The 26,246-nt window shown below is 40.8% G+C and overlaps 2 protein-coding genes across 4 annotated transcripts in view; one reads left to right on the top strand and one right to left on the bottom strand.

Moving 5' to 3' along the window:
• The first annotated feature begins 87 nt into the window (after window positions 1-87).
• On the top strand, window positions 88-15,655 carry LOC137291428 (uncharacterized). 2 transcript variants are annotated; one of them, XM_067822776.1, is made up of 5 exons: window positions 88-173; window positions 5,722-5,756; window positions 12,337-12,411; window positions 13,028-13,214; window positions 13,662-15,655. In XM_067822776.1, the coding sequence occupies exons 1-5, from the start codon at window positions 107-109 to the stop codon at window positions 14,114-14,116; spliced, it is 819 nt and encodes a 272-aa protein (XP_067678877.1). In that variant the 5' UTR covers window positions 88-106; the 3' UTR covers window positions 14,117-15,655. The 2 variants fall into 2 exon arrangements, with proteins under 2 accessions (XP_067678877.1, XP_067678876.1); XM_067822775.1 differs by having other exon boundaries at window positions 13,650-15,652.
• Window positions 14,448-26,246, bottom strand: part of LOC137291418 (peroxidasin homolog) — a 203,084-nt gene continuing 191,285 nt past the window's right edge. For both annotated transcript variants that reach the window (XM_067822752.1, XM_067822751.1), the window contains 10 exons: window positions 24,920-25,081; window positions 24,374-24,640; window positions 23,995-24,264; window positions 23,531-23,764; window positions 22,082-23,368; window positions 21,649-21,766; window positions 21,340-21,542; window positions 20,397-20,677; window positions 19,774-19,893; window positions 14,448-18,993 (listed from right to left, as the gene is read on the bottom strand). In XM_067822752.1, coding sequence (XP_067678853.1) covers window positions 18,895-18,993; window positions 19,774-19,893; window positions 20,397-20,677; window positions 21,340-21,542; window positions 21,649-21,766; window positions 22,082-23,368; window positions 23,531-23,764; window positions 23,995-24,264; window positions 24,374-24,640; window positions 24,920-25,081 — 3,041 coding nt within the window. In that variant the 3' untranslated portion in view covers window positions 14,448-18,894. The remainder of the gene's footprint in view (window positions 18,994-19,773; window positions 19,894-20,396; window positions 20,678-21,339; window positions 21,543-21,648; window positions 21,767-22,081; window positions 23,369-23,530; window positions 23,765-23,994; window positions 24,265-24,373; window positions 24,641-24,919; window positions 25,082-26,246) is intronic.

The following is a 26,246-nucleotide window of genomic DNA, read 5'->3' as shown; positions in this document are numbered from 1 at the left end:
GTTGATGTGTTCTGTTTAAAGGTGCCGTGCACGCAGTGAATGAGTAAAACATTTTTATACGAAACTACACATCTGATAAGTAAAGGGAGATAACTGTACTGGGGCTATGGCAAGGAACGAAGAAAAACAACTTGCCCGATTGAATAGGTTTTATTTACAAAAAGACAAGGAGGGTAAGGACACAATGACTTAAAACCATTGTGGTGTAGTGGAGTTCCGCTCGTACCCCTATCTTCTTACATACTAAATTTCCCAGGAGGCCTGCCCCTGTGTAATGTTCTGAACTGAAGTAAGTTCATTGATTGTTTTTTTTTATACCACCTTATTGAAAGTATAGGTAAGAGTTCCGCCCGTACCCCCCTCCCAAAACATTAACATACGAACTGTCACCCAAATTAATCACTAGTTATACCATCAATAATGTGTGTAAGGCATGAAAAACAATGTATGACTTGCAGTAACTGCCGTTCCCGTATTCAGCCTCGGGAATCGAACGGGTGTCCTCATCTGTTGAGGTCAGCGTAACAACATCGCCATATGTAAGCTATTTTCCATACAACTGATCAATACTCAAGAAAAGTACAATGTACCTCTACTGGCCTCCCGAGTAAACAGAGGCAAAGTTTCTCGGCACTACAGCGATACATATACTCGGCTACATGTAGAGCAAAGTAGTGTTGCTGAGTGTGAGTTGTCGGTAGTTGCCTTTTGATGCACCACCACCAGTTTTCGATCAGGTTTGTACAGACGCCGTTGGTGGGATTTGGCACACAAATACAAATAATTTTTACTGGAAATGGCGAATTATTTGCAAATCATTCGCGCGCATATACTATACTGCATGCACTTACCTTAAATTTTCTCTAAATGGTTGACTGTACTACGGGTGTAAACCAGGTCAAACAGTCTGTCGTAAGCCTTCCAACAGTCCGTAACAATATGACTACCCCCACCCTTCCCCACTTTCCTACAAATAACATCAAGTCATGTCCGTCGGTCCGCGTGTCTCTACTGGAACACAGAAAGAATTTTGTAGTCTCCCTACAAATACCATCCAAAATCCACTGACCCTCTACCATCCTACCTCTGTGATACTTACGTTTCCCAAATTTACTTTCGTCAATTTCCACCGTCAAGCCAACCCCATGGATTCTGTCTGAACCTGTCTTTTCAACCATCGCAGAGCATGCCTCTCTACAATACATGAAATAGTCCAATATGTTTCTCTTGAGGTTTCTAGGACTTTCCCATCACCATCACAATCAATACTTGTTTCTCTGATTGTGTCTGCATGTGACATTTTATGAGCAAAGCAGTAGGTGAGCAAAACAGTTTTTCTCAGTGACAAAGTCGAGCCAGAGAACCACGTACCCCTCCGTGTTGGAACTTGATTTTTGTCCCTTTTTACATACTTTGCGGTTACACTAGAAACGATGGTCGGAAACCTTACCCTTGCGATTAACTGCGTAAGTGCGAGTTAGTACTTGCTGACAGTTTGGACAAGTTGCTTGGGCTGGTAACACCCCGTACTGCTACCTAAATGTGAAAGTAGACAGAAAACATTCGTGGGAGGGGGGTGTTTAGCATTGTCCAGAACGTGTAACAACCCAGGGTGCTGGACGCGTTGCTGGGGAGATGTTACGAAGGGGTGTGGGGTGAGACACTGCAGTGACAGGTGAAGGTATGGGAGAACGTGGAGTGAGTGAGTGAGTTTAGTTTTACACCGCACTCAGCAATATTCCAGCTACATGGTGGCGGTCTGTAAATAATCGAGTCTGGACCAGACAATCCAGTGACCAACAACTTGAGCACCGATCTGCACAATTGGGAACCGATGACATGTGTCAACCAAGTCAGCAAGTCTGACCACCCGATCCCGTTAGTCGCTTCTTACGACAAGCATAGTCACTTTTGATGGCAAGCATGGGTTGCTAAAGGCCTATTCTACCCCGGGACCTTCACGGGTGGAGAGCATGGAGGTGAGACAGACTGGAAGGGGTCTGCAGGAGTTACACTGCACTTAAGGAGATGGCTCGTTTCAGATGGTGTAGCAAACGGGACTTTTAATAATGCGTTTAGGGCGTGCTTGAACGGGAGGAGATGACGTACTAGGATTTGCAGGAGATACGGGAGCAGTGTTCGTACTATTACTGCTGTTAATATTTTGTGTAAGTGAAAAAGATACACCTGTGTTGGACACTGAACAATTGCCGGACTGACTGTCACTCATTCGTCGCTCAGTTGATGGGTCACTGCCGCTTGATGAACCCGGCAAGTTCTCGTTCAAGTCGTCAATCGCTCTCAGACCTGGGTCGATGTCACCATCCGATAAAGGAGGAAAGAAATCCAACAGTGGATCTGGTGAAGAAGAGGGCTCACGATCTCATACTACGTTAGGGGGAATATCTAAACTAGAGGATGACGACATGGCTTCTAATTTTTGTCTTTCTCTTACACCGGGAATGTGTACCACACCCAGCTAGGGTCTCGCATGAGAATGACAACAACGTGTATATTTTACTCAAAAAGCATTAAATCATGGGACGTCATTATATACAAGCAACTCGTACCAAAATCATCATATGCACGGGAAAAGCACAACAGGTGATGTCTAGATCTCATTCAAATTTCGCACTCAACAACAGCGTACGACATCACAGTTCCTTAACTACAATTAGTTGTTAAGCCAGTATTACCTCCATATGTCAACACGGTAATGGAAAAAATAAATTCACGGGGAACAGAGTTCGATCTCATGAACTCGCCATCCTCATGTCAGAGTGTGTGTCCACTCTTCCTCGGAGCCACCGAGACTTCTGAAATGAGCTCGTCAATTAATACGATACAACCCACGCGGAAGCCTACAAACTAGCGTCTAAATACAATAAGTTCCGCTCTGTCGGTCACCAATCTCTGTAGCACTGAGGTAAGACGGAGGAATCTCGACCAGACGACCCAGGTTCGGTTCCCAGAAGCGACGTTTCTTTCAGATTTCGTTAGATTCTTAGTGAAGTTAGTTTAGTTAGTTATGTAGTTCACTTGAATGCTTACACCACTAACATTAGATGTATGAAAGTAGTATGATAATTCACACGAAGTTGCCGGTGACGAGAAGAGAGGGGCGGAGCAAAGTCGGGGGAAGAAACACGGACACAAAGTAGAAGGACAATAAAGCGTTTTATTTTTTAATCACCACCCTCCCCCCACTTTTTGAATATTACCCCCAAACTTCTAAACCCCCATTAAACGCTTTAACCCCCCCAAATTTATACCAGCGCCCGTTTTTGAAATATTACATCGGGGAATAAATCCCCGGGACTGCATTTTTTACTGAAATAAGAGGGGGCGTACGGGCGGAACTCTTTCCAAAGTATATTTCTGGTAATGTATGCATGTCAGTTTGTAATTTTGGTTTTTAATAGGGGTTGAGGCTGGAGTGCATTTTACCGAGCGCGCTACCCGGAAACTGCTGAGCTCTTGCTAATTAGCACGCTGCTGTATCCTTAGCCCTTGGGAACCCTGCTTCTAGATCCTTAGCCCTGGGGCACCCCCTTCTAGATCCTTAGAGTTAGTGAGTAAAGGTTAGGGTTGGCTTCACTTTGGTGCGAGTATATCCATCCGAAAAAAATTGGAAAAAGTGCGCCCGGTAAAGTGCACTACTCCCTACTACTAATATGAGTACTGGCTAGCGACCAGTTAAGAGTTATCGCCACGTACCAGTTAATACCAACACCTGGCTGTAGCGCTTGAGCAGACTGTTTTACTTGTACTTCCGTAGTATTTCTCACATTGACAGATCCTAAAAACGATTGGTTACAAGGGTTAAAATTATTGTGAGTGTGTTACGTTGTACATGTTACAAATATAAATCCCTCTGAAGACGAGACCCAAACATGTTGGGGTATGTCACGTGACCATTAATGTGTTGACTTGAAATTTCATAAACGATGAGAATTGAATGAAAATAATCCAGGCTGTGTTGTGAATCTATGACTTGACAATTCAGTCCATAGAAAGTGCAGATTGTAATTTGTCTGATCATACGTATTCAATCACTTAACTTTGAACTGACCCAAATTTCCTTCTCCGTTTTATGGACTCGACAGATACCAAGCAGACGATACTGACAAAATATAACTGTCAATTTTCACCTATATCTTTTTGTTTTTCCCCCAGAAAACAAACATTGCGAAAATTGCAAACTACTACTGGAACTGTCAACTTTCATTAGTTCAACATCTCCATATTCCCATCAGCTTATATCAGCATCTGTCAACATTCAGTGAGAGCGAGTTTTGTTCTTTTAAATTTCTTTTTTGTTTTAAACAAATTTCAGTTATGAAATTTCTTCAATATGTCAAGGTTTGAAGCACAATAGTTTCATTACCAAGTTTATGTCAGATTAGGTGAATGACATAAAAAAATCAGAAATGGCGATAATTGTTCTTGTTAGTTGGGAAAGCACAATATACACTGTGGCGCTCCTTGTTGACCGCATTTTTGAGAAACACAATCGGCAGCTGTAAACGAGCAGAAAAAATCGGTGAATAGCGGATCTATCATCAAAACAATTTTATTTCATTCTGATAAGAAATAATGGAGCAAATCATTAAAAACCACTTAGAAATGGCGATAACTGGTCGCTAGCCACTACCTTATTCCACCGATATAATCTTTCCTCTGATAATCAAAGGATTAGGGTTGGGGTTAGAATTAGGTTAGGGTAGCGAACATATCCTATAGTAGCTCCGTCTTATCGAAACAAAATGTCAAGTTTGATCCCTGTTCTCTTTCAAAACTGAAATTAAATATGTGTTTTATTTGTATCTATATGTGTATCTGTATGTGTAAAGTTACCCTGAAGAAACCAGAGATGGTGTAGTTACAGCTGATGAGAGAGAGTACATGCGAAAATCTTAGTTGCGGGAACCGACTGCTTGTTGGAACCCCTCGACGCTTCCACTGTGGACAATGTTGTCAGGCAGTTGATTCCATTCATTGACAGTTTTTATAAAAGATTCTTGGTATTGGTCATTCCTGGAAGTTGGTGTATGGAAGCCTCTATTGTTGTTACACATGTATCTGTTGATGATGTTGGTGGCGTCATGGTCTTTAAGTGGTAGCTTTGATGTTCCGGTCTTCAAGGCTTCTGGTACTCGTCAGATGGAATAGCTGGAACTAAACCATCAACAGTATTGTACATGTAGGCAAGCCTGATATCTTGTCGACTATTCTGGACTGGTGGCAGGTCAAGGTCCCCCAGAATCCTGCTTCTCTTGATGTGTAGTTGCCAGACATCTTGCTGCATGGTGCTGGATTGTCCCTAGCCAGCTGATGTGTCCCTTCTGGTAGGGATCCCACACATCCATACTCCATCCATACTCCATCCATACTCCATTCTTGGTCTTTCCATGCATATGCAGGCTGTACATTTACTGGATGGAAGGCAGGTTCTGATGTTCCTTCTTGAGAAGCTTAGAGTAGGGTTAGCTCTCCTGGCCTCGTAGTCAATGTGGGGACCCCATTTGATATCTTTTGACAGTATTACTATAGGTATGGGTTCTGTTTTGAAGCATATAAGTCCCTCACATGGGGCACAATATCTCACTTGGAATGTTTCCACCTCAGTTGACTTTTGTTGTTAACCAATTATGTGAACCAAGGTGACAAGCTACAAATTTTAAATAAACTAGAATAAAATTTGTTTCATTTTACTTTCAGAATATTTAAAGAAGAATCCACCAAGACCCAAGTTAGTAAGCACAACTTGAAATTTATCTACAACCTTTTGCATTCACTGGCTAAAACAACATCAGCCACAGACATTGTTAACAGCTGAAAGATCTTTATATATTCCTATGTACACCTTGTGCAAAAATGTGACTTACAGACCACACTGTTAGACAGCCCAAAGGGGTTTCAGGTATATTTCTGTATACTGGCTAGCAACCAGTTATTGGTGCAGACCAGTTATCGCCAGCACCTCGCTCTAGCACTTGCACAGACATCTTAACTTGTACTTCCATAGTATTTCACACATTGACACATCACAAAAGCAAAAGGCCATGCGAGTTAAAGTCACTGTAAGTATTTTACATTGTAGACATTACAAATATGAATCTCTTGAAAGACATACCCAAACATGTCGGGGGATGTCAAGTGACCATTAGTGTGTTGCCATGCAATTTCATAAATGATGAGATTGAGAATTATATGAAATTCATCCTGGCGATGTTGCGAATTTATGACATTACGCTTCCGTCAATAAACAGTGCAGGTTTTACTTTGTCTAAACATACCCATAATGCCAAAAGTCAGTCACTAAACTTTGAATTGGCCTATATTTCCATCTCTGTTTTATGGACTCGACAGATACCATGCAGTCAATACTGACAAAACTTAACTGTCATTTTTCACCTTCTTCTTTTCTTTTTTTCCCTTAGAAAACAAAGATTACCAAAATTGCAAAAAACTACTGAAAAAGTCCACTTTGATTAGTTCAACCATGCAGCGACATGTCCATATTTCTGTCAGTTTATATCAGCATCCATCAACATTCACAATGAGAGTGAGTTTTGTTCTTTTAACTTTCTTGTTTTTAAAAACAAATTCCAATTATGAAATTTCTTTAATATGTCAAGGTTTGAAACACATTAGTTTTATTGCCAGTTTTGTGTCACATTTGGTGATTAAGATGAAAAATTCAGAAATGGCGATTACTGGTCTTGTTAGTTGTTGGGAAACCACAATGTACGCTGCCGCACTTCCTGTATACCACATTTCGGAGAAACACATTTGGCAACTTTAAACAAGCTGTAAACGTCAGTGAATAGTAGTCTATCATCAAGATAATTTTTTTTTATTACGTTAAGAGACAACTGAACAGCTGTAAAAAATCGTTGAGTCCTTCCTGCATTGTGTCATTTTGATCGGAAATTGTCATACCATTGTACTGGATGCATTTTATTGTGTTATGTAATAAACAAGCAGACACAATAGCAAATGTTTCACAATACCAGGAATTGGGAACGAGAACTTTGACAGTGGACCATTTTCAGGATTCGTAGTCATGTTTTTAACTTAGAATGGCCCTTGCGTCAATAGTAAACTTCAAAATTTTAATGGGCCATTTTATATTCTAACATGCAAAATGGCCCATGGCCCTGCCCTTCTCAATCCCTGCAATACACAGTGCCACACTCACTATGAGTTGAACTACCTACAGTTTTTATTTTGGGTTGGGGAATATAGGCTTGTCCCCTGATTAAGAAAAAGCTGAATCAGTGAATATTTTGACCCAAAAGCATTTTTCACACCCTATTTATGGTGCAGTTTATGCAATAAATGCATTAATATTTGTTTAGAAAATGGTAGTTGTAACTGAATGAGATTTATTTTTCCTCATCCTGTCTCATGCTTAATTGCTCATCTCCTCTTCCTGGCAAAGGTAGTGGAACACCTGAAATCCTCTGAAGTTCCCTTCTAAAAGAAGCGGACGTAAAAATACACTAACCCACAAGTAGCCTCCCCTCCCGTATTCATGGTCAGCTGATCGGCAATGATTATCACTTTCTCCCTGTCTCCCGACGAGGGCGGCTGGAGGCACCTGGGGTCTCGTATGTGGCGATAAGTTTTTCATTGTTTTGGTCCTTTAACTAAATTTGTGTTGTATGCTGTATTTTGCTTTTGTATATGTATCATTATTATAAATGTTGTAATTACTGTGTCTTTATTTAACACACATTTCATCAACTGAGACTTAGTCACCAAGAGCACTCGTCTAGACTTGCACTCATGCCCGAAGACGAAGAAGGTGTGTATGCACACACATGCTTCAAAAGATCAAGGTCCCTGTCATTTCGCCGCGGCACAAAGAAGGATCCACTCACACTGAGTGAGTGCATCTGCACGGGTGGTTACACTGACTTGCGTGAGTGCACTTGTGGATCTACTCGTCAACGCAGAGGATCTGCCTCAGTCTCCCCAGCTCATAGAAGGCACCGTCTGCAGTCATCCTCCCCTACAGACTTGGACTTGCAAAATCGGGATCATTGGCATTCATTGAATGCGTCTCACTCTAGGAGGGATGAAGTTAGACACCACCAAGAATTGTCACCAGAGGAAGCCCTCTTCTCGGATTGGGAAGTCACATCGTGGATCACAGATAGCTTAAACTTATTCTCACCATCCAAGGACTCCAGTGAACTTAATACGTACAAGATGAGGAATGATGACATTGATACATTAACGTTCCTGCTGATACCTCCCATATTTACAATCCCTGAGACATTGTCTATGGCGTTTAAATCAGAAACCAAGTTTCAGCAACAACATGTACCGCCATTCAACACGCGTCGTTTCCCTCTTCATCACATGGAGCCATTCCTTAGAGCCACTGATGTAGACAAAGGTTACAAGGTAATCAGCACAGTCCGCAGCAGATCATACAAGATAGAAGATAAGGGACTTGCTCAACTCGACACTACTATGAGGCAAGCATTCTTCGGACTAGATTGATCTAGAGCCATCAACGAGACTCTCATTACAAAGTTCAGCAATCCTGCCAACGAGGAAGAGAGAATAATCCTGTCAGCACTTGTCACTCAGAGGAAGGATCAACAGTTTATGTCCAAACACCTAGCCTCTCCTACTGCAGGTCTAAATCTACTGCATCAACAAGGGCTCCTGTCTGCCTCGTCATGGAGTGAGAACTTTATGAAGTCTTTGTATCAAGCCCCATGGACTGCAACTACTGTGTTTGATGGGCCGATTGAAGAGGTAGCAAGGACAGTTGCTCAAGATTCCAGGGAAGTCATGATAATCAAATCCATCGACACTTTGACTTCAGTATTTAAGCAGACAAATCATCGTTACACTAGCAAGTCCAAGTTCTCCAGGGTACAAAGAGCAAGGGATAAGAAGTTTAACGCTCAAGGGGGGAAGTCATCTTCTTCTTTTCGTTGCCTCTTTGGAGGAAACAAGCACCCTCAGATGTCAGACCCTTCATCTAGGGATGGAGGAGGAAGTAAACAGAGAATATCAGGTTCAGAACGACTGGAGTCTTCCACCCCCAGCCGTTCCCATATAACCGTCTCAAGTAGGTGGACGTCTTCAACTCTACTGGAAGAACTGGGGAATCCTGAACGACGACGATAAATATTCTGCAAGACGGCTACAAGATTCTGTTGGAAGATACACCGCCGCTCACAAGACTACCAACTCCCATCATCTATGCAGACAATGAACTAGACAAGTTGGCCAATGCTATATCAATGCTGTTGTAGAAGGGAGCGGTAGAAGTAATACAGCCACAGAGTCTAACGCCCGGCTTTTACTTCCCAAGCTTCTTTGTACCAAAATTTATGTGTACCTACTTATCCCAATTCATTGAGAATCTTGGAAATATCTGCGCTTCCTTTGCAACAGTCAGCACTACCAGTGGATGATCGTACCATTTGGAATATCTTCGGCCCCGTGGCTATTTACTTGGGTAACCAAACCCATTGTCAGCTATCTACACATCAGGGGGCTATGCAGCGCTTTCTACCTAGATGACAGCATACAAGCACATCAAGAGGAAAGTCAACTCAGACTACAGTTAGACTTCACACTCAGGCTACTAACACAACTGGGATGGTTAGTAAATCACCTAAAGTTGGAATTGGAACCTCAACAAGATCTCAAATTCCTCTGGATTTGTTTCATCACTACATTCAATCAGATTGTCGTCCCGCAGGACCGGTGGGTCAAGATTCAAGAAATGATAAAGCAAGTGCTACTCTCTCTTTTGACACTTCGACAATGGCAGTGTCTACTAGGTCTCCTCACGTCAACGCGAGATTTGACCAGAAGAGGAAGCCTGTAGCTGCATCTGTTACAATGTTTTTTTAATCTTCATCTCAACAACAGAGGTCAGATTCCGCTTCCAGACAGTCTGAAGCCCCTCCTACTTTGGTGGACTCACCGATCGAATGTCTGCGCAGGGACTTATATGTTAGAGCCCTTATTCAACAACCATCTCTATATAGATCTCTGCAAGGATGGGGTGCTGATCAAGAGAACGAGGTAATCTGGAACGAAGAGGAACAGGCTCTTCACATCAACCAGTTGAAACTGAAAGTGGTTATTCATGCTATCCACCACTGGTTGATATCACTGAGAGACAAGCTATTGATGATTCATACGGACAACTCAACAGTGGCCTTCTACATAAACAAACAAGGGTCAATGAGATCACCATTTCTACTTTACCTGACGTTTCAACTCTTCGGCCTGGTCGACAGTTTGAACCTCCAAGTAAAAGCATGTCACATACCAGGAGCCTGCAACATCATGGCAGACGCCCTACCTCGTCCTCCTTGTCCATCACCAACAGAATGGATGCTGCATCGGGAAGCATTTTAACTAATCAGTCGGGCATTCGGATCGCCACAAATAGACTGCAAATATGCAACAAGGTTCAACAAACAGACAACAACTTTTGTCACCGGTACTAGATCCTTTAGGGTGGGCAACAGACACTCTCAGCATCCCGTGGGAAGGACTCTAAACACGTATGCATTTCCCCCTCCAGTGCTGCTACCAAAAGTCATCGAGAAAATCAGACAAACGAAGGGGTTACAACTGATTTTGGTCGCACCTTACGGGCCAATGAGACACTGGTTTCCAACACTTATAGGAGATTAGGACAACCAGTACTACAACTACCAGAGTGTAAGAATCTTCTCGTCCACCCCCACACAAAGCAGGCACGTGGCAAACCATCTGTGTTCCGACTTCACACATGGACCGTATTAAGACCTGTTTAAAACACAGAGGATATTATCTTACGGAAATCCACTCTCACACTATGTGATGACAAGTGGAAACGATTTGAGGCATACGCCAGGAAGAAGGGATTCTTGGTGATTACGGTGACTCATCCTCAGATAACAGATTATCTATGCCCTCTATGCCATTCCGGAGTTCTGAAAGGCTCTACATTATCTACATACTTGGCAGCTCTCAGCTCAGTCGTCACCATGGGAACGGGGACCAAGCTGACTAAAGTACTGGAGTTACTTGCCTCACTACGCTCCTTTAAGTTGGAAGATCAACAACGCAGATTTAGAGCTCCAGCATGGGATCTAAATGTCGTACTCCAATATCTCACAAGTGATGCGTCTGGGAATTTTATTAGTTTACTTGACTGAAAGTCAGGAGAGCTTATGTCTTTATGTGTTTGTCTGGAATTTTTCATGCATCTTTTTCATGGAAACCTCAGAATCAATGAAAACAAAAAAAAAAAATGTTTGAAAGAACCGCCATTATGGATACAGTGCACTCTGTCCAACTCAGACTCTGTCTTTCTCGGATTGCTGTACAAACTGGACTGAGCATACGATCCCAACGTAATTGTTTTTCCTTGTCATAATAAAAAAGCTCTGTATCCCAGACTTTCATTATTTGGGATTTCAGACCAAATTGTCGGCCAGAAAGGGTAGTTGTAAGTAAAAACAATGCTTTATAATCCGGACTTAGCAGGAAGTCTGCTTGGTCAATAAACCTTTAGACAATTCGTTGATTTAAAAGCTTCAAATGGCTGGCTGAGTTCATGGAAGTCTTGTTACAATATCAAGCAGCTCAAAGTTTGTGGTGAGGGTGCTGACGTCCCATCAAGCATCTATGGCTACAATTTAGCGAGCCAATCAGAATTTAGTGATTGGCTAGATCATGTCAACAGACAGATGAGGAAAAGAAAGAGACATATCCTTTTGTTTATTTACAATGCTCCATAGCACCCTCATGACATAGTGCTCAGCAATGTTACAGTAAAATATCTTCCAGCCAACATAACATCTGTTCTCCAACCCCTGGACCAGGGAATAATTTGAGCCTTCAGGCATCAAAATAGGAAATTTATGTGTAACTCAGACTGCTGTCTAATTCGTACTTTAAAGCTGGAAGCATCCAAGCCGATGCGAATTAGACAAACTGCATTGTAATTGATTGCTGGAAATATTATGAATGCTTATTTCAGTTTGTCAATGATCAGTGAAAACATGCCATTTGGTATGTCAATGATCACTCAGCAAGTATCATTTGTCAGTATGTGACTAAATATAGTTCTCATTATTAAATAAGAATCCCCAAGTATAAAGCAGGTTCTTTGACATAAAGTTTCTTGTTAAAAAAATGGTGAGTGCTAACAAATGAAGCAATTCCCAACAGTTTCAGTTTTAGTTTAGGTCAGCTACAGATTCTAATTGCTCCTTGTTCTTCAAACAGGTATTGTCCTGATTGGCTCTACAAGATCATTATGACTGCTTTTATAATTATTGTGTTTATTTTATATAGGACACACTCAGTACAGCTGCAGATATCCAGAAATGGCTGCCATCTATCAAGAAAGAAATAGAATTTTGTGTAAAGGTAAGAAGTAGTGTGCCTTACATTTCTGTAGAAAACAGTCTATTCTGCTTAAAATTATAAAGAACCTAATGATGGGGCAAAGAGAGCCATTACACCTCTACTCCTTTGATAAGTAATAACTGGACTAGCAACTTGATTTCTCTGGAATTCCTGATCAGATATGCCTTTCATTTGCTCCTATCATACAGTATGTGAATGTATGTTTCCTTTATCAAAAATTATTCTATTCTGCCTTTCTGAGTTGACCTAAGAAAAGGTGTCATACTTCAGTTAGACCCCAGGATAGAACAGATCACAGGCTACCTTAAACTTGGCTAGTCATAATAGACATCTAAATGGATAATGTCTTCAGGAAAATTAATGTGGTTGATTGTGTAGCATCATCATACCTCAATGTAACAGACATAACACATAAGTTCAGTCTGTTTTTAAGCGGACACATGTGATTTAGAATGATAACAATTTTTATGGATATATAACTTCTTTTATTCTGTGAAAGGCAACATTTGAGCATAGTTGTCAAGTGTGATATTATGATTACTTAATAGGCTTCTGTGAAATTACTGGAATACAGTTTTTGTATGTGGGCACATCCTGAAGAATGGTTTGATTTCAGCAAAGCATGGTAACATGCTACCCAGAGGGCACTGTAAAAGAGTTTTTGAGTCGTGTAGATAAACTTAAGGGAGAATATAGAGCTTTCCTCCGGCGTCTCCATGAAGTAAACCCAAATCTACAAGCCACTCCTTGGACTGACCGCCCATATGCTGGCCAGAAGAGAGGTGCAGGTCAACAGTCTGATGGTAGGTCTTAACAATCAGAGGGATGCATCAGCATGCTGGAAGCTAACCAGGTAACATTAACTGGCATGTCATCAGTCAGGGGAGGTAATCCATGAATAGCAGCATGCAGTTGGGAAAGATAATCAGCAAACACATCAGTATGCTGGCTAGGTACATGAATCAGGGAACACATCAGTAGATTGACAGATCATCAGATATGATAGATTTGATAAAGCTGGCAGACCATTCATAAAATGTAACCTTAAGATAATCAGCAAACACATCAGTATGCTGGCTAGGTACTTGAATCAGGGAACATATCAGTAGACTGAAAGATCATCAGATATGATAGATTTGATAAAGCTGGCAGACCATTCATAAAATATAATGTTAAGATTTAATGACAGATACTATAACTTGTTAGTGAACCATGTCTTGTCGGCCTCATTATTTTAGTGTCTGTGGCAGAACCATCTGATGCTGGAGTGGATGCTGGTACTGCAAGGAAAAAGTCTGCCTTCCAGCCAATTACAACCCCCATCTTAGACAGTGATCACAACTTTAGACGGGAATATGGTCATGTGGAATGTCCACTGATTGTCTATAGTGTGAATACAGACGATCAGGATCTGCCACTTGATTTCTGCAAAGTAGGTCAGAAATACGGAGGGAATGTAAGTGGCTTGGTAAGGTGCCCTCATGGAGAAGGTGATGTAGAAGCCCATGAAGCTACACCCCTTGGCCAACTGGAGGATTCCTGGCACTGTAGCCAGTCAAGACATGATGATGAAGGGACCACTTGCAACATCCAGACTACAGCGGTTGCTTCATGTCTGGACAATGTCCAGGCAGTTAATGTTACATCAGGCAATGTTCAATCACTCAATTTGCCCTATTCCGACAGTGAGGACAGCAGTGACTAGACAGAGTTCCTTCTGTTCATAGGACAAGAAAGTGAAATCTTTTGTGTGACACAAATCCAGGACTAGTGATAGTGATGTGAATGTGATTGTGACATCACTTCCTTAATAAACATTTGGATATGTAAGGGTTCAAGCTATGTATGTCACAACGGAATGGATATTTTTATGAATTACATATACCCAGACAATTAAGTGATGTGTACCATGTACAATCATGTTCAACCGAGGAAGACCTATTGACCTTATTGTGATGTTCTGTGTAACACAACTTGTGTGTCACTAATGCCACACACATTATCCCTCATCTGAAAACATAAACATAGCTATGTGCGTTTGTGAACATTATTTTATTTCCTGAAATGCATTGGAATCAACTGTTTTCTCTATTTGCCTTCAAAAGGAACAGCACAGAGGATTGATATTAGAATGATCAATTGTACAAGAATATCACTGACAAACACTGAACTAACATTTTGTGTTGTCAACATATTGCTGTAGTTGTCTTGTGAAATACATATGATTTCAAAGTCATGCTAGAGTGTTAGATGGGCACAAGTAATTACCACAAACACGTCAAATAGCTGATATGTATTGCCATGAGTAAAAGCAGGTAAGTAGCACCAAGATATACAAGCTCATATCATGAGATTACATCCAGAATGACGACATTCAGATGTACACAGGCAGGCCACCTACACAGGAGAGGCTGCCATTGATGTCAGTTTGCCTCATAACAAATATGCCTATTATTCATCGGATGTAGAATGTCTTAAATCTCATCTAATGAAACAGGTGAAGATGACAACTTTTAAATGTGTACAATAATGTACTCCTGTTATCCAAACTAGACGCAACTGCAGTCTCCCCTGTGCTGACCTTGATGAGTACATACCTTGATCGCTGACCATCTGTGCAATCATATACTATCCTTGGCAGTCTTTTGTGTTACACTGATATGCATTTTGAAAGATTTTCAGGTTTTGACAAACTATGAGGAATGTTGATGGTCCTATATCACAAACATTGCCACCGATATTTGTACAGGAAAAATATGTTTCACAACACAGTAGAGTGAGAGCTTTAATGACCATGCCATTCTACCATCAGCATATATATATATATGCTGTTTCAAATTGCTATGCCCAAGGCATTGGTGTAAGTTTATCATGATTAATTTCTAATGGAACATATTTTCAGCGACATTTGCAAATAATTCCATTTTGTTACAGTATGAAAAATACATAACTGAAAGCAGCAAGGACAGTGCAGCACATTGTACTGTGTAGGCAAATTTAATGAGATCAGCAGGCCTGAAGTAAAGGGTATTGTGAGAGTTAGGTATTAAACTTTAGGTATGTTTAGATAATCTGACAGCTCCACAGATCATCTACTATTGGTGCTCATGTAAAATGTGTATGTGTGTGTGTGTGTATGTGAGATTGACCTGTAAGTATTCAGTGTTAGTCCCAGTATGCTCAACTGCTCATAAATTTAGTCAGCATATCACGTCAAAATAAATGATTCTTAATTTCATGTTAACACCGATGTCTTTCAAAATTAATGCCGATTGGTTGTTATTATATGTTCCAAGATGTTCCTCGTTACTATCTATGCTTGTATTGGAGAAATGCTGAGTCGGCATCAATGATGGGACTGAACATCCATGTCCTACAGCTTAATAATATAGAGATACTTGATATACTGATGACTTGATGAGGAAGTAATGAACTAGCACTTGCGGCGCCATCAACACATCTACTTGGTTGATCAGTCACTATGATAATAGCTGGACCAAGCAGTGTCCATTGTTAACATCAGCCATAGTGCCAGATTACACTGCCTCCCTTAACATGCTACCCAAGTCTCCTTGTAGTAGGGAGGAGGGGAACTCATTGTGCATTACTGAGGTAATAACATTCTAATCCTATCATGCAACAATACTGTCAACATGACACAAAGCATAATTAGTTCATAAAAACACAATATACAACTCAAAATAGAAAAAGTAAACAACTAAAAAAGTACAAATGAGTTAATTATGCATAAGAATAAATGATAGACAATAATTGGCATATTCAGATCCTGAAAAAAATCAGAGCACATTTAAAGAAAGACAGGTCTCATTCTTCTCTGATAGACATCCTGACCATATACTCCCTTTGGCATTATACACTGCAGCTGTATACTCCTAGGCCAAATGTAGAGATATCATGAAAATCAGGTAATATGATAGTCCCAGCCTTATCACCCATACTGCATATCTTGACCATGTTGAACACCAGTGCTTGTCACCACACATTAGACAATGTGATCAATTCCGAAGAAGTTTGTTTATGAACATGTGGACACTGTTTGAACAGTGGACTGAACCCAGTTAGTTTTTAGTAACCTGATACCTCCTGTAGCTAGTTCCACATCAACAAGAATTTTTGGAGGGTGGGAGCTGTCATACTAATTACTGAATAGTGGGTTTACTGCTGCTGAGAGATCCTAAAAGATAGGGACTTTTCTAGCATTTGGCCTAGGACTATGTAGACTTCTGTACATAACAGGCTATGGGGAGACCATCCGACCAAGGCAAGAGAGTTCACTAGTTGTATAAGTACCAGCTATCCAGTGAATATGGGTTGACTAATGTGTTAGCACTGATCTGCCACTGCACTAAGCACTTGGTCATTTGAGTTAAGGCAATGCAGTGTGTATAATGTACATTTTCTTAGTGACCTTTAAATGCAAAACAACTTTTTGTTTTTTTCTAAAATGTTCTCTTTCACTGCCCTCCTCAAATACCTGTATTATTTTTCATGACTAAAGACTGGGATATATTAAGGGAACCCTCCCCTGATTCCCTCTGACCCACTCACAATTCAATAAATGACTGGTCTTTTACTACTGGCCAGTGGACACTCTTGGCCTGGGAAGATGGGGAAAGACTACAGGCACTACACTACTATACAGGGCTGGCGGAGACTACCACTATACAGCTAGGGGGAGGCTACTCCAAGCAAATTTTACAACCTACAAATAGTTCTCACAGCTGGAAAAGAAGATGCAGTCACCAAACTAGCACTGATACAGGAGCAATTCATATCTTCACATATGTACCATCAGTCAAAACCAACTAAAGGAGATAAATGTCACAGGCTACATAATTCAGAATACTTTGATCCCATCTAGTTTCAAACTTTTACATAACAAATTATTACTTTAAAAATTAATGGTTTCACTACTAAACACTTCATAAACGATACTTATGCACTTATGTTTTAATAAAAATAACATGCCAAAATAACTGCCTTTTCGCTTAATGCCAAAACAAACTAATAAAATGACAAGAAATTATCTAGCCCCATATGATTTTAAACGCGCCTAACTTGTAAGATAATTTTGAAGATCACTAGATGCAAAAATTAGATGTCACTAGGGATGACAGATGTAACAAAGAGACAGTTATAGATTTTTTTGTGTCATGTATGTGATAGCACAATTAGCACAATTAGTATATAGTGCAATCTGATTGGTTCAAATGAATGTGGAAAAGGATTTCTTTCAATATTTATATTTCTTCAGTCACTTGATGGGATTTGTATATCTCGGGTATGATGTGTGATTCAAAAGCACAGTGCAGTTCATGCTAACAAAGAATCACTCAAAATCATTTAATCTATTTGAAACTTTGTCAAATAACTGAATTCACCATAGATTCCCACTCCAAAAACTGAAAGTTCTTGCACTGATATTTTAAACAATCAAGCCAAGAATCAGTCTCTACAACCACCGATGTACAATACACACCTTTGATATAACACTTTCTGTGATACAAGAAAAAGTAATTGTAATAAATATAGCTGTTATCATTTATCAAAATTTGTACCTCTCTGTTACATGTGTCAATGGAAAATCTTAATAGAGTTCAACGACAAGAAATCTGTAAAACATGCTCTAAGACCTTTGAAGACAGTTAGCTCATGTCTCAGATACTTGTTCTTGGATTCTTCATGAATTTTCACAGAAGTTGACTCAACCAATAGAAAATCAGTCCAAGCAGGTGGAGATGAGCTACAAGCGATCAGGTGAAGGATGAAGGAGTAAGCATTAACTCCAAAACGTTGTGTTCTGTAAGAAGTTGATATCCATAAAAATCTTCATTCTTATGTATTTCACTTCTAAATGCCCTTCAAAGACCAGTGGAAGCTAGGCTGGCAGTAGGATGAAGGAGACTTACAGAGAAGCACCAGTATATTAGTATGTAATCCCATGGGCAGCAGGGTGACTACCTGAGTTGGGTGGGGTAATGCCACATGAAGGGACATCATATGGATGTGGCTTGCACAATACTAACCTATCACATATTGATTTCACATTGCCAGTTATTCTGGATGTGTACACATCTCTCCATGTAACACCTACAGGAACATCCTCAAGTACTCTCAGTAACCTGTAAGTGAGTCCTGCCCGGACGATCACTCTGTTCAGCATGAATGAAATGGTGAACACCTAAGCCTGAGAATGACTACCTAGGGCAACATCACATTACAATTGTCACTGTGTATACACACTCCTGGCTGGTGTGTGGTGAAGTACATCTCGGGCTGGTATGTCCTCCAGCAAATATGTGTGGGAATGATAACTAGGTGACTGATCAATGCTGCTGGTATTGCAGACCCACTCAGTGAGTAATAATGTTTGTCACTTGGGAGCACAAACGGCGTGGCCAGCGTCTGAAGAGTTCATCATCACAGTATGTACATCCACACAGAGGTCCTGCTCTGTTGACTTCAGTCACAGGTGGCACAGCACTTGCCCACCTCCTTCCGGGGGTTACTACACGTCTTTACTGATGGGCACACCTGCCTGTCACACTCCACCTGACCCTTCTGCAACACAACACCATCAAACATCATTTGTATAGTAATACTGAAATCTGGCTCCACATTACACTTGCGCATTCACCACATCAGCTATCTTAATATTGGAAATGTCACATAAGACATTATAACTGATCTGGGAGTAGAAGAATTCCATCCAAAATGTTTGTCCTCTCCCTGCATTCCTATGTCTTTATGACCTGCAGAAATAATGTCTGATATTTCACATTCTGTCACAACACAGTTCTTTACCTCTACATGAGGCTGGCAGCTTATGTTCTGGGAGTACATTAATCCAGTAAATGACATCTCAAACAGAAAAGAATATATCAAAGTGCCTCCACGTAAAAGGCAACAGTTTCATACTTACAGTAACCATGAAATGCATTTATACTAAATGGGTTTGAAAACATTTGGCTTAAGCACAAACCCAGGCTGACTTCTACACACTGAAGATAATACGAATCATGTGTACTGTCTTTAGACCAGACAGAGCTTGTAACAGGAGGAAGTGGACATTCTCATACACAACACAAGGACTGTTCATTTTTGTAACAAAAGTTATAAAACTTTCTACTTGAAAACAGCAATTTGTGTTATCCTGATCTACTATAATCAAATTTGAATAACGCTGCATTCAAATGAAATGTTTCATCTGGTGAGAAGTTATATATTGACTTCTTCATGTGTCATTAAAAAAACTCTGGAATATTTTGAACATCTCAGAAATTAAATGTTGTTAACATATTCTTTTAAATAAAACTGCAATACAGAGCATGATGAACGAACCTTGCACTGACATATTTTACAAGAGTCTATTTTCCACTTCTCCCCATGCACTCTCTTCTTCTTCTTGTGGTCCTTGCAGTAGTAGTTCCTGCCTTGCAGCACCCTTTGCATGTTGCGCAACTGAAACAGTTATCATCCTGACATGAACATGTTAATATGCAGTTGAAATATCTTAAAGTCTTTAAGTAAATGGCATGCCCACACCATCCATGAACCGTCAACAAACAGTGCTCCAAGATATTCTGTTGTGCACATCCAGTGTTTCTGCAGCCCTAACCACCAACTTCAGTAACCAGTCATGGACATTTTCCTATAACCTCATTTCAGACCATTCTTTTGGACAAACAATGATATGAAACAACCCTGCTTTTAACACATGACAGATGATGTGTAGTAATTCTCAGACGGCTCTATCCTTCCCAAAAAGACTTGATTGCTGATGCTAATACTATCTATTAACCAATCCAGTCGATGGATGAACAGAATATCTAATGCAATAACAATGGTGTTAGCTTAAAGGCAATGTTTTTCTATGAGTAAATGCCCTGCCAGATTGATATAGAACGGTCTAACAGAGGAGCACTCTAAATTTATCATCGACACACTGATCTGTGTGTTTGTACCTTTCTTTTTAATTTGCTATAATTTTTGACCATTTCAGCCATGGTTGCTTCCATCCATTCAAGCCGGGAGTCCAAGAGCATGACGTCATCCTGTATGACAGACTCCTGAGTGTCTGTGGAGTTACATCCTGGCTTTTCCTCAGCAGCCAACACTGGTTCTGTCACATTTGCTGGCTGTTCCACCTCCTCCGCCTCCTGGTGATCTGGGTAGCTGTACTCGACTGAACGACGGCCACGGAAATGACGAGCAAAGGACTGGAAGTTATTGGTCCTTCTGCAGTCTGAAAACCGAAAAGATCCTTAATTCAACTCAACACGTCAAGTAATTACACAGATAATTTGATCACATTAGGACTGAAAACATGTTACTTAAATAACTAAAAGGGTTTAATAGTGCATAATATTGTAAACTGTATATATATACTAAATTGCAATACACTTTCAATGAACATTACTGAATGATAGCATTTTCAGTTTCTGGTCTATTGGCAAAGGTTTATCACTATAAAGATCCAAGATATCACCCCAAACATAATATTGCCCCCACTACATCGGTACCTTCTTTGACTGGCATTTAGAAGCTGGAATAAGTATTTTGAAAAGGAACAATTCTTTATAAATAGACAACTTCTTTATTACAATGGGTACATTCTGGTGTAGATGCTAACATGTTGTGTATCACTTGCTTTATAACAGCTTTAGCATCTGCACTGAAACGTTACATCTATTTTAATAAATAAATAGTCTATCCATAAAAAATTGTTTCGGTAAACCTGTACTTAACTATATTGCATTTTGACCTCCATAAATATTTATGGCTGGTGTGGAGTTTGGAAACAAATAGTCATGAAACTGACATGCTATCCCAATGGTATTTACATTCTATATTTGTTCTAATAAATCTTTGGGCTTATGAAGCAGCCATGCAGGGATAGTATATCACCTTCACAGCAGTCAGTCCACATGCGAAGATCCAGGCGGGGTATATCATCACAGGACTTGTAATCTCCAATATTCCGTTTAAAGACATCCAGCTGGACTTTGTCGATGCTGTCTGTGTTGTCACAGATCACCCTTGCAAGTGACATTTGCCTAATTTGAACAATCTGCTCGTTGCTGAACACGCCGGGATTCTCATACCAGAACCTAAGCACATCAATGACACAAATCAACACCCAAACAATTTAATTCAAAGTACACCTGTGATAATCTGAATTAGTATATTTCACTGAGTGAATGTTGCGAAAGTTACCTGTCTCCTGCCCGTAGCCTTCTGAACTGATCTGCTAGAATACACAGGAAAGTTGGGCCCACCTTGGCACCTTCTACTGGTGTTTCAGCCATTCCTCCCACAAATACATCTATGTTATCTGTGTTGAACGAAAGAATAAATGTCAGTGTAAAACAGTCCCACTTACACATTCCTCCCACAAATACATCAACATTATCCATTTCATCTGTGCAGAACAAGTGTAAATGTTAGGAACATAATCAGTAATAATCAGTATACGTTAGAAAGAGGTTCCTATTAATACAGTAAAATACTTGTGTCAAATATCATTTATTCAATACATACATTATGAAGACCATGCCATCTACAATAGAACTGTTGCTGACTTTGAGCAATTAATATATCACAAAGATCTAATTTGTTCTGACCATTGACAAAATGTGAAAATACGCACCAGGATGGCCATACAGATCCTGCAGCTTGGCTCGCGTGTCCCTGTCTCTAATCTCATGCCGCAAGTCATTAAATGTCCGAGCTCGGCTCATGTTGCAGAAGTTCCTATATGCATTATAAAATGGTAGGCCATGATCTCTTCCTCTCTGGATGTTGAGTGATGCCAGATCTTGACCAATAGAGTTAGCCAGTGAAAAGAGCTTTTCTGTCAGTTCCGAGTTGAGCAGCTCTCCAGGCATCCTCTTCTTGGCTGCTACCCCAAACATGCCTCTCAGCAGAGGGTCAATGCCACCCTCCTCCATTATCTTGTAGGGAGAGAAAAATGCTTTATGGAGAGGTAGGTTGCCTTCAGGGATGGGTTGAAATGTTTCATTCAGTCTAAATATCACAGGCTGCACTAAAGAATGTCCAAATCGTAATGCTGCTGTAGCAAACACATTTGATATGGTAGGGTTTACACTTGGGTCATATCCTGTATATGGCCCTAGAAGTTCCATTCCTCTCTTGCCTAGAATCTTAGGCAACCAATGTGAGTATGATATATGCTGCATGACACCTCCAATTAGTTTCCTCGTTTCATGATACACCTTGTTGCCATCCCAGTGTGGATTCAGCTGTAACATAATTGTAGCAATACGGTTGTGTTCTCGCAACCACAGTGTATGCATTGCTGTCAGAGCAAGATGTTCATTTGCTCGATGGTCTCCAGCTCTGAAACATGGGACATGTCTTTTACTTGGTTCTATCTGACAATCAACATGGGAGAGAGTGTCGTCATCAAATGGCAAGTACCTTGACCCTCGCAGTGTCAGGGATCCCACCCGCAAAAGTCCTCTGTTATTTGATAAATCTCTCAAGCTCTCTGCCTCTCTCTGAGTACTACCATACACATTAGATGCATCAATGAATGAGGTGAGAGAGTTGATTTGTTGGCGAGGAGACACAGTGTGATAGAATATGGAGGTGCTTCCTGTGTTGCACGTTGCACTGCTCCTGGAGAAGCCTAGGCACCTCGTGTGTACACGGTCATCACTGTTAGGGACTGAGATAGGGAAACAAGGACTGATATTTTCACAGCTTTCATTACACCGACGACCATCACTGAACCTTGCAAAGCTCACTGACTGAGGTGCAAGACTCAGGTCATGGTCCATGAACTGCCCCCACTGCATCAGCATGTGAGTGTAATCTTCATCTTCTGTCACATGACTCGTGGACATCATCAACGACGATATGAGGCGTGGACTTGGAAGTTGTTGACCATTGTATCGGCGGGAGCGCACCCAGCCTAAAACAGGGACACTACACATTACATAATGACACACTTTCATAACTACTCGCATGTCACAAATGTCATTCCATGAGGAAGAGACAGCGTATGTTCTTTCTAACATGAATCACTCACTATCGATTTTTTCTGCAAAATGGCAAGAAAAGTAAATGAGCATACCTACTGGAGTATTAAAGCCATTCTCATAGATGGGATCCAGCAGCCTGAGGAAAGCCTTGTTGGATGCCCCAAATTCAGGCTGGTTGAAGTTGTTACAGGTGCCATCCAGAGTACGGTACTTGCGATGGAAGCATGTGTTGGAACAGTCAATGCTCTGGTACTGGTTCTTGCAACCAGACATGTTGGCAATTAGTGAGAGGTGACTAGGAGACACCAGCTCACGGTAATTCTCTTCTGTAAACACAAGAAAAAAACACATCCTGATCATCTGCTTCACTTCATTAAAAATATAATCTGTAATATTTGAGGTTTGTTTCCACTGGGGCACTTGCACTTGTCAATGTCCATGCGCTCTCTTTCTTTCACTCTATGTAAACCAACAATTATCCTATAATTTTCTATTAACATTATGTTGGCTGTATGTATATCCTGCGATAGACTATTATTGTAGGGTGCCAGCTTACCATGGTCCTCCAGATCATACGTGTTGCCATCACTGACATGCTGGTGGATGATATTCAGTGTTTGCTCAAAGATTTCCTCTGCTCTTGCCAATTCAAGTGCCTCTGGTGCAGGGTAACGGAAAATTCTCAGCAAGTCTTCAATAGTATGTGTCTTGTCCTTGTTGAAAAGGTCCCGCAAAGTGTCGTTGATGGCATTATTCACTATTGACCGAGCACGGTTTGAGGCTGTGTGTACAAAGTTGTCTCCCCTCCTGGAAGGTGTTGGAATTCCTGTAAAAAGACAAACATACACAGAATTGAAGGTACACATGTATGAGATGAGGCAGCTCTAAATCAGCAGAATATTCTGTTCCTACCACTACAACACTGTGACACTTACCCTGGACTTGCACATCAACTGACTTGACCGATCTCCCTGCCAGATTCTGGGCAATGCAGTCATATCTGCCTGAGTCACCATGCTGCACATTTCGTACTGTCAGAGTGTTGCCTTGTAGGTTATACTTTTGACTGTTGCGTATCCGCCGCCCTTCCTTCCGCCACTGGTAGTGAGGAGGAGGGTTTCCCTCTGCTCGACACTCAAGACTGATGTCGCTGCCAGCTGTGGGCACACTGCTAACAGTGCGCTCACTGAACACAGGAGCAGCTGCAAACAAGCCCAAGAGGTATTTACAAGCAGTTACATGTTCAACCGCTAAATCTTACCTGTGAATTAAGTTTCTTTAACACATTAAACTTGAAATGAAAAACTGCGTATTTACATAACTACACCCAAAGGTCTGATAACTCCTAAGGAGGCACTTTACTCCTATATTCTTACATGCTGACATATCCCTGTTTACAACACTGTTGAGAGCAGCGTCAAACAGGTTTAGTCATTAACTATATGACAAGCTTATGTGCACTACAAGGTTTCATGTCCTACTGTGAGAGATGATGTGGAGTCTGGCACTGGCTTGCTGTTCCCCTGCTGCATTCTCTGCCCGGCAAGTGTATTGTCCGGTGTCTGAGCTTTCAGTGTTTAGGATGCGGAACAAGCGTCCCCCATTCTGTAGAGTGTACCGTCTGTTGGTGGCTATGGGGCGACCTGCAATAGCAACAGTAAGATCAGGCCACACCAAGTGCACGCAAGAACATCACACTGTCCATGTACAAAGCTTACATTTCACACACAAACAAAACATATACATCGAGCACCAAGTCTCCCTGGGACCCGTGAAGGTCCTGGGGTAGAATAGACCTTCAGCAACCTATGCTTGCCATAAAAGGCTCTTCCTGGTCGTAAGAGGCGACTAACAGGATCGGGTGGTTAGACTCGCTGACTTGGTTGACACATGTCATCGGTTCCCAGTTGGGCAGATCGATTATTTACAGACCGCCGCCATACAGCTGGAATATTGCTGAGTGCGGCATAAAACTAAACTCACTCACTCACCCAAGAATAACTTTGGTTGGGATCATTCTCCAGCAATATGTACATCCTCCAAAGTTTGCAAATGACAATGGAAAAAAATGTTCACACGCGATTACAATTTTAATCATATTGTAATAAATCTTGAGACTTTACCGATGATGCACTCTGTTACAAATTAAATGTCAGGAAGTTGATGTATATGCACTGTTCAAAATAGTCACTGGCCCCCTGTCCTGTGACAAGTAAAAGGACAGTAAATCTCTGTTGTTAGTCGCAGTGTCAATTTGTAACATTCCACTCTCACTGATGTGTCACAGTAATTATACAGTTTTAAATCATACAAGACTGAACCTGATAGAATAGATGTGTTTTTTTATTTGTTCTTTATAGTATTAAGCCATTTTGTAATATTTTGTTTTCATTGTCCATTCACAGTTTGATTTAGAGAATTATTGAGTGGTCTAGTAACTTTCATGCATAGGTTATTAGCTAGATCCACTGCCAAGGGAACTCTGGAAACTTTTTCGAACCCTGTGTATATGTGAGATACATAAACTATAAGAAATTCTCAAGAAATGACACTTTGCAGAAGTTTGCCATTGTCTTCTCTCTGTTCATTTAACTGAATTATTAATTCGTGATTTTCAAAATCACCCAGCAATAGGCTGCTGACTATGGATACTGAAAATTGTTTATTATTTATTGTGAAATTGAATTTCAGTGGATTTAGCTATACAGATGATGTAAAATAACACAAGATTCTTAGTTGCTGACATTATTTTTTTTACATGTGACTCAGTTTAAAGGGTACATGCAGACACTAAATCGTTTTGCTGCA

Source organism: Haliotis asinina, chromosome 7, assembly GCF_037392515.1.
Source record: "Haliotis asinina isolate JCU_RB_2024 chromosome 7, JCU_Hal_asi_v2, whole genome shotgun sequence".
Lineage (NCBI taxonomy): Eukaryota > Metazoa > Mollusca > Gastropoda > Lepetellida > Haliotidae > Haliotis > Haliotis asinina.
Note: the sequence above shows the minus strand (reverse complement) of the source record. Positions and strands in the feature narration are given on the sequence as shown.

Bases quoted from the DNA above. Each gene is read 5' to 3' on its own strand.
- LOC137291428 (XM_067822775.1), top strand. From the start codon at position 107: ATGGCAAGGAACGAAGAAAAACAACTTGCCCGATTGAATAGGTTTTAT. The intron at 174-5,721 runs GTAAGGACACAA...TTTTACTTTCAG, and splicing joins TTTACAAAAAGACAAGGAGG to AATATTTAAAGAAGAATCCA. The intron at 12,412-13,027 runs GTAAGAAGTAGT...GTTTGATTTCAG, and splicing joins AAATAGAATTTTGTGTAAAG to CAAAGCATGGTAACATGCTA.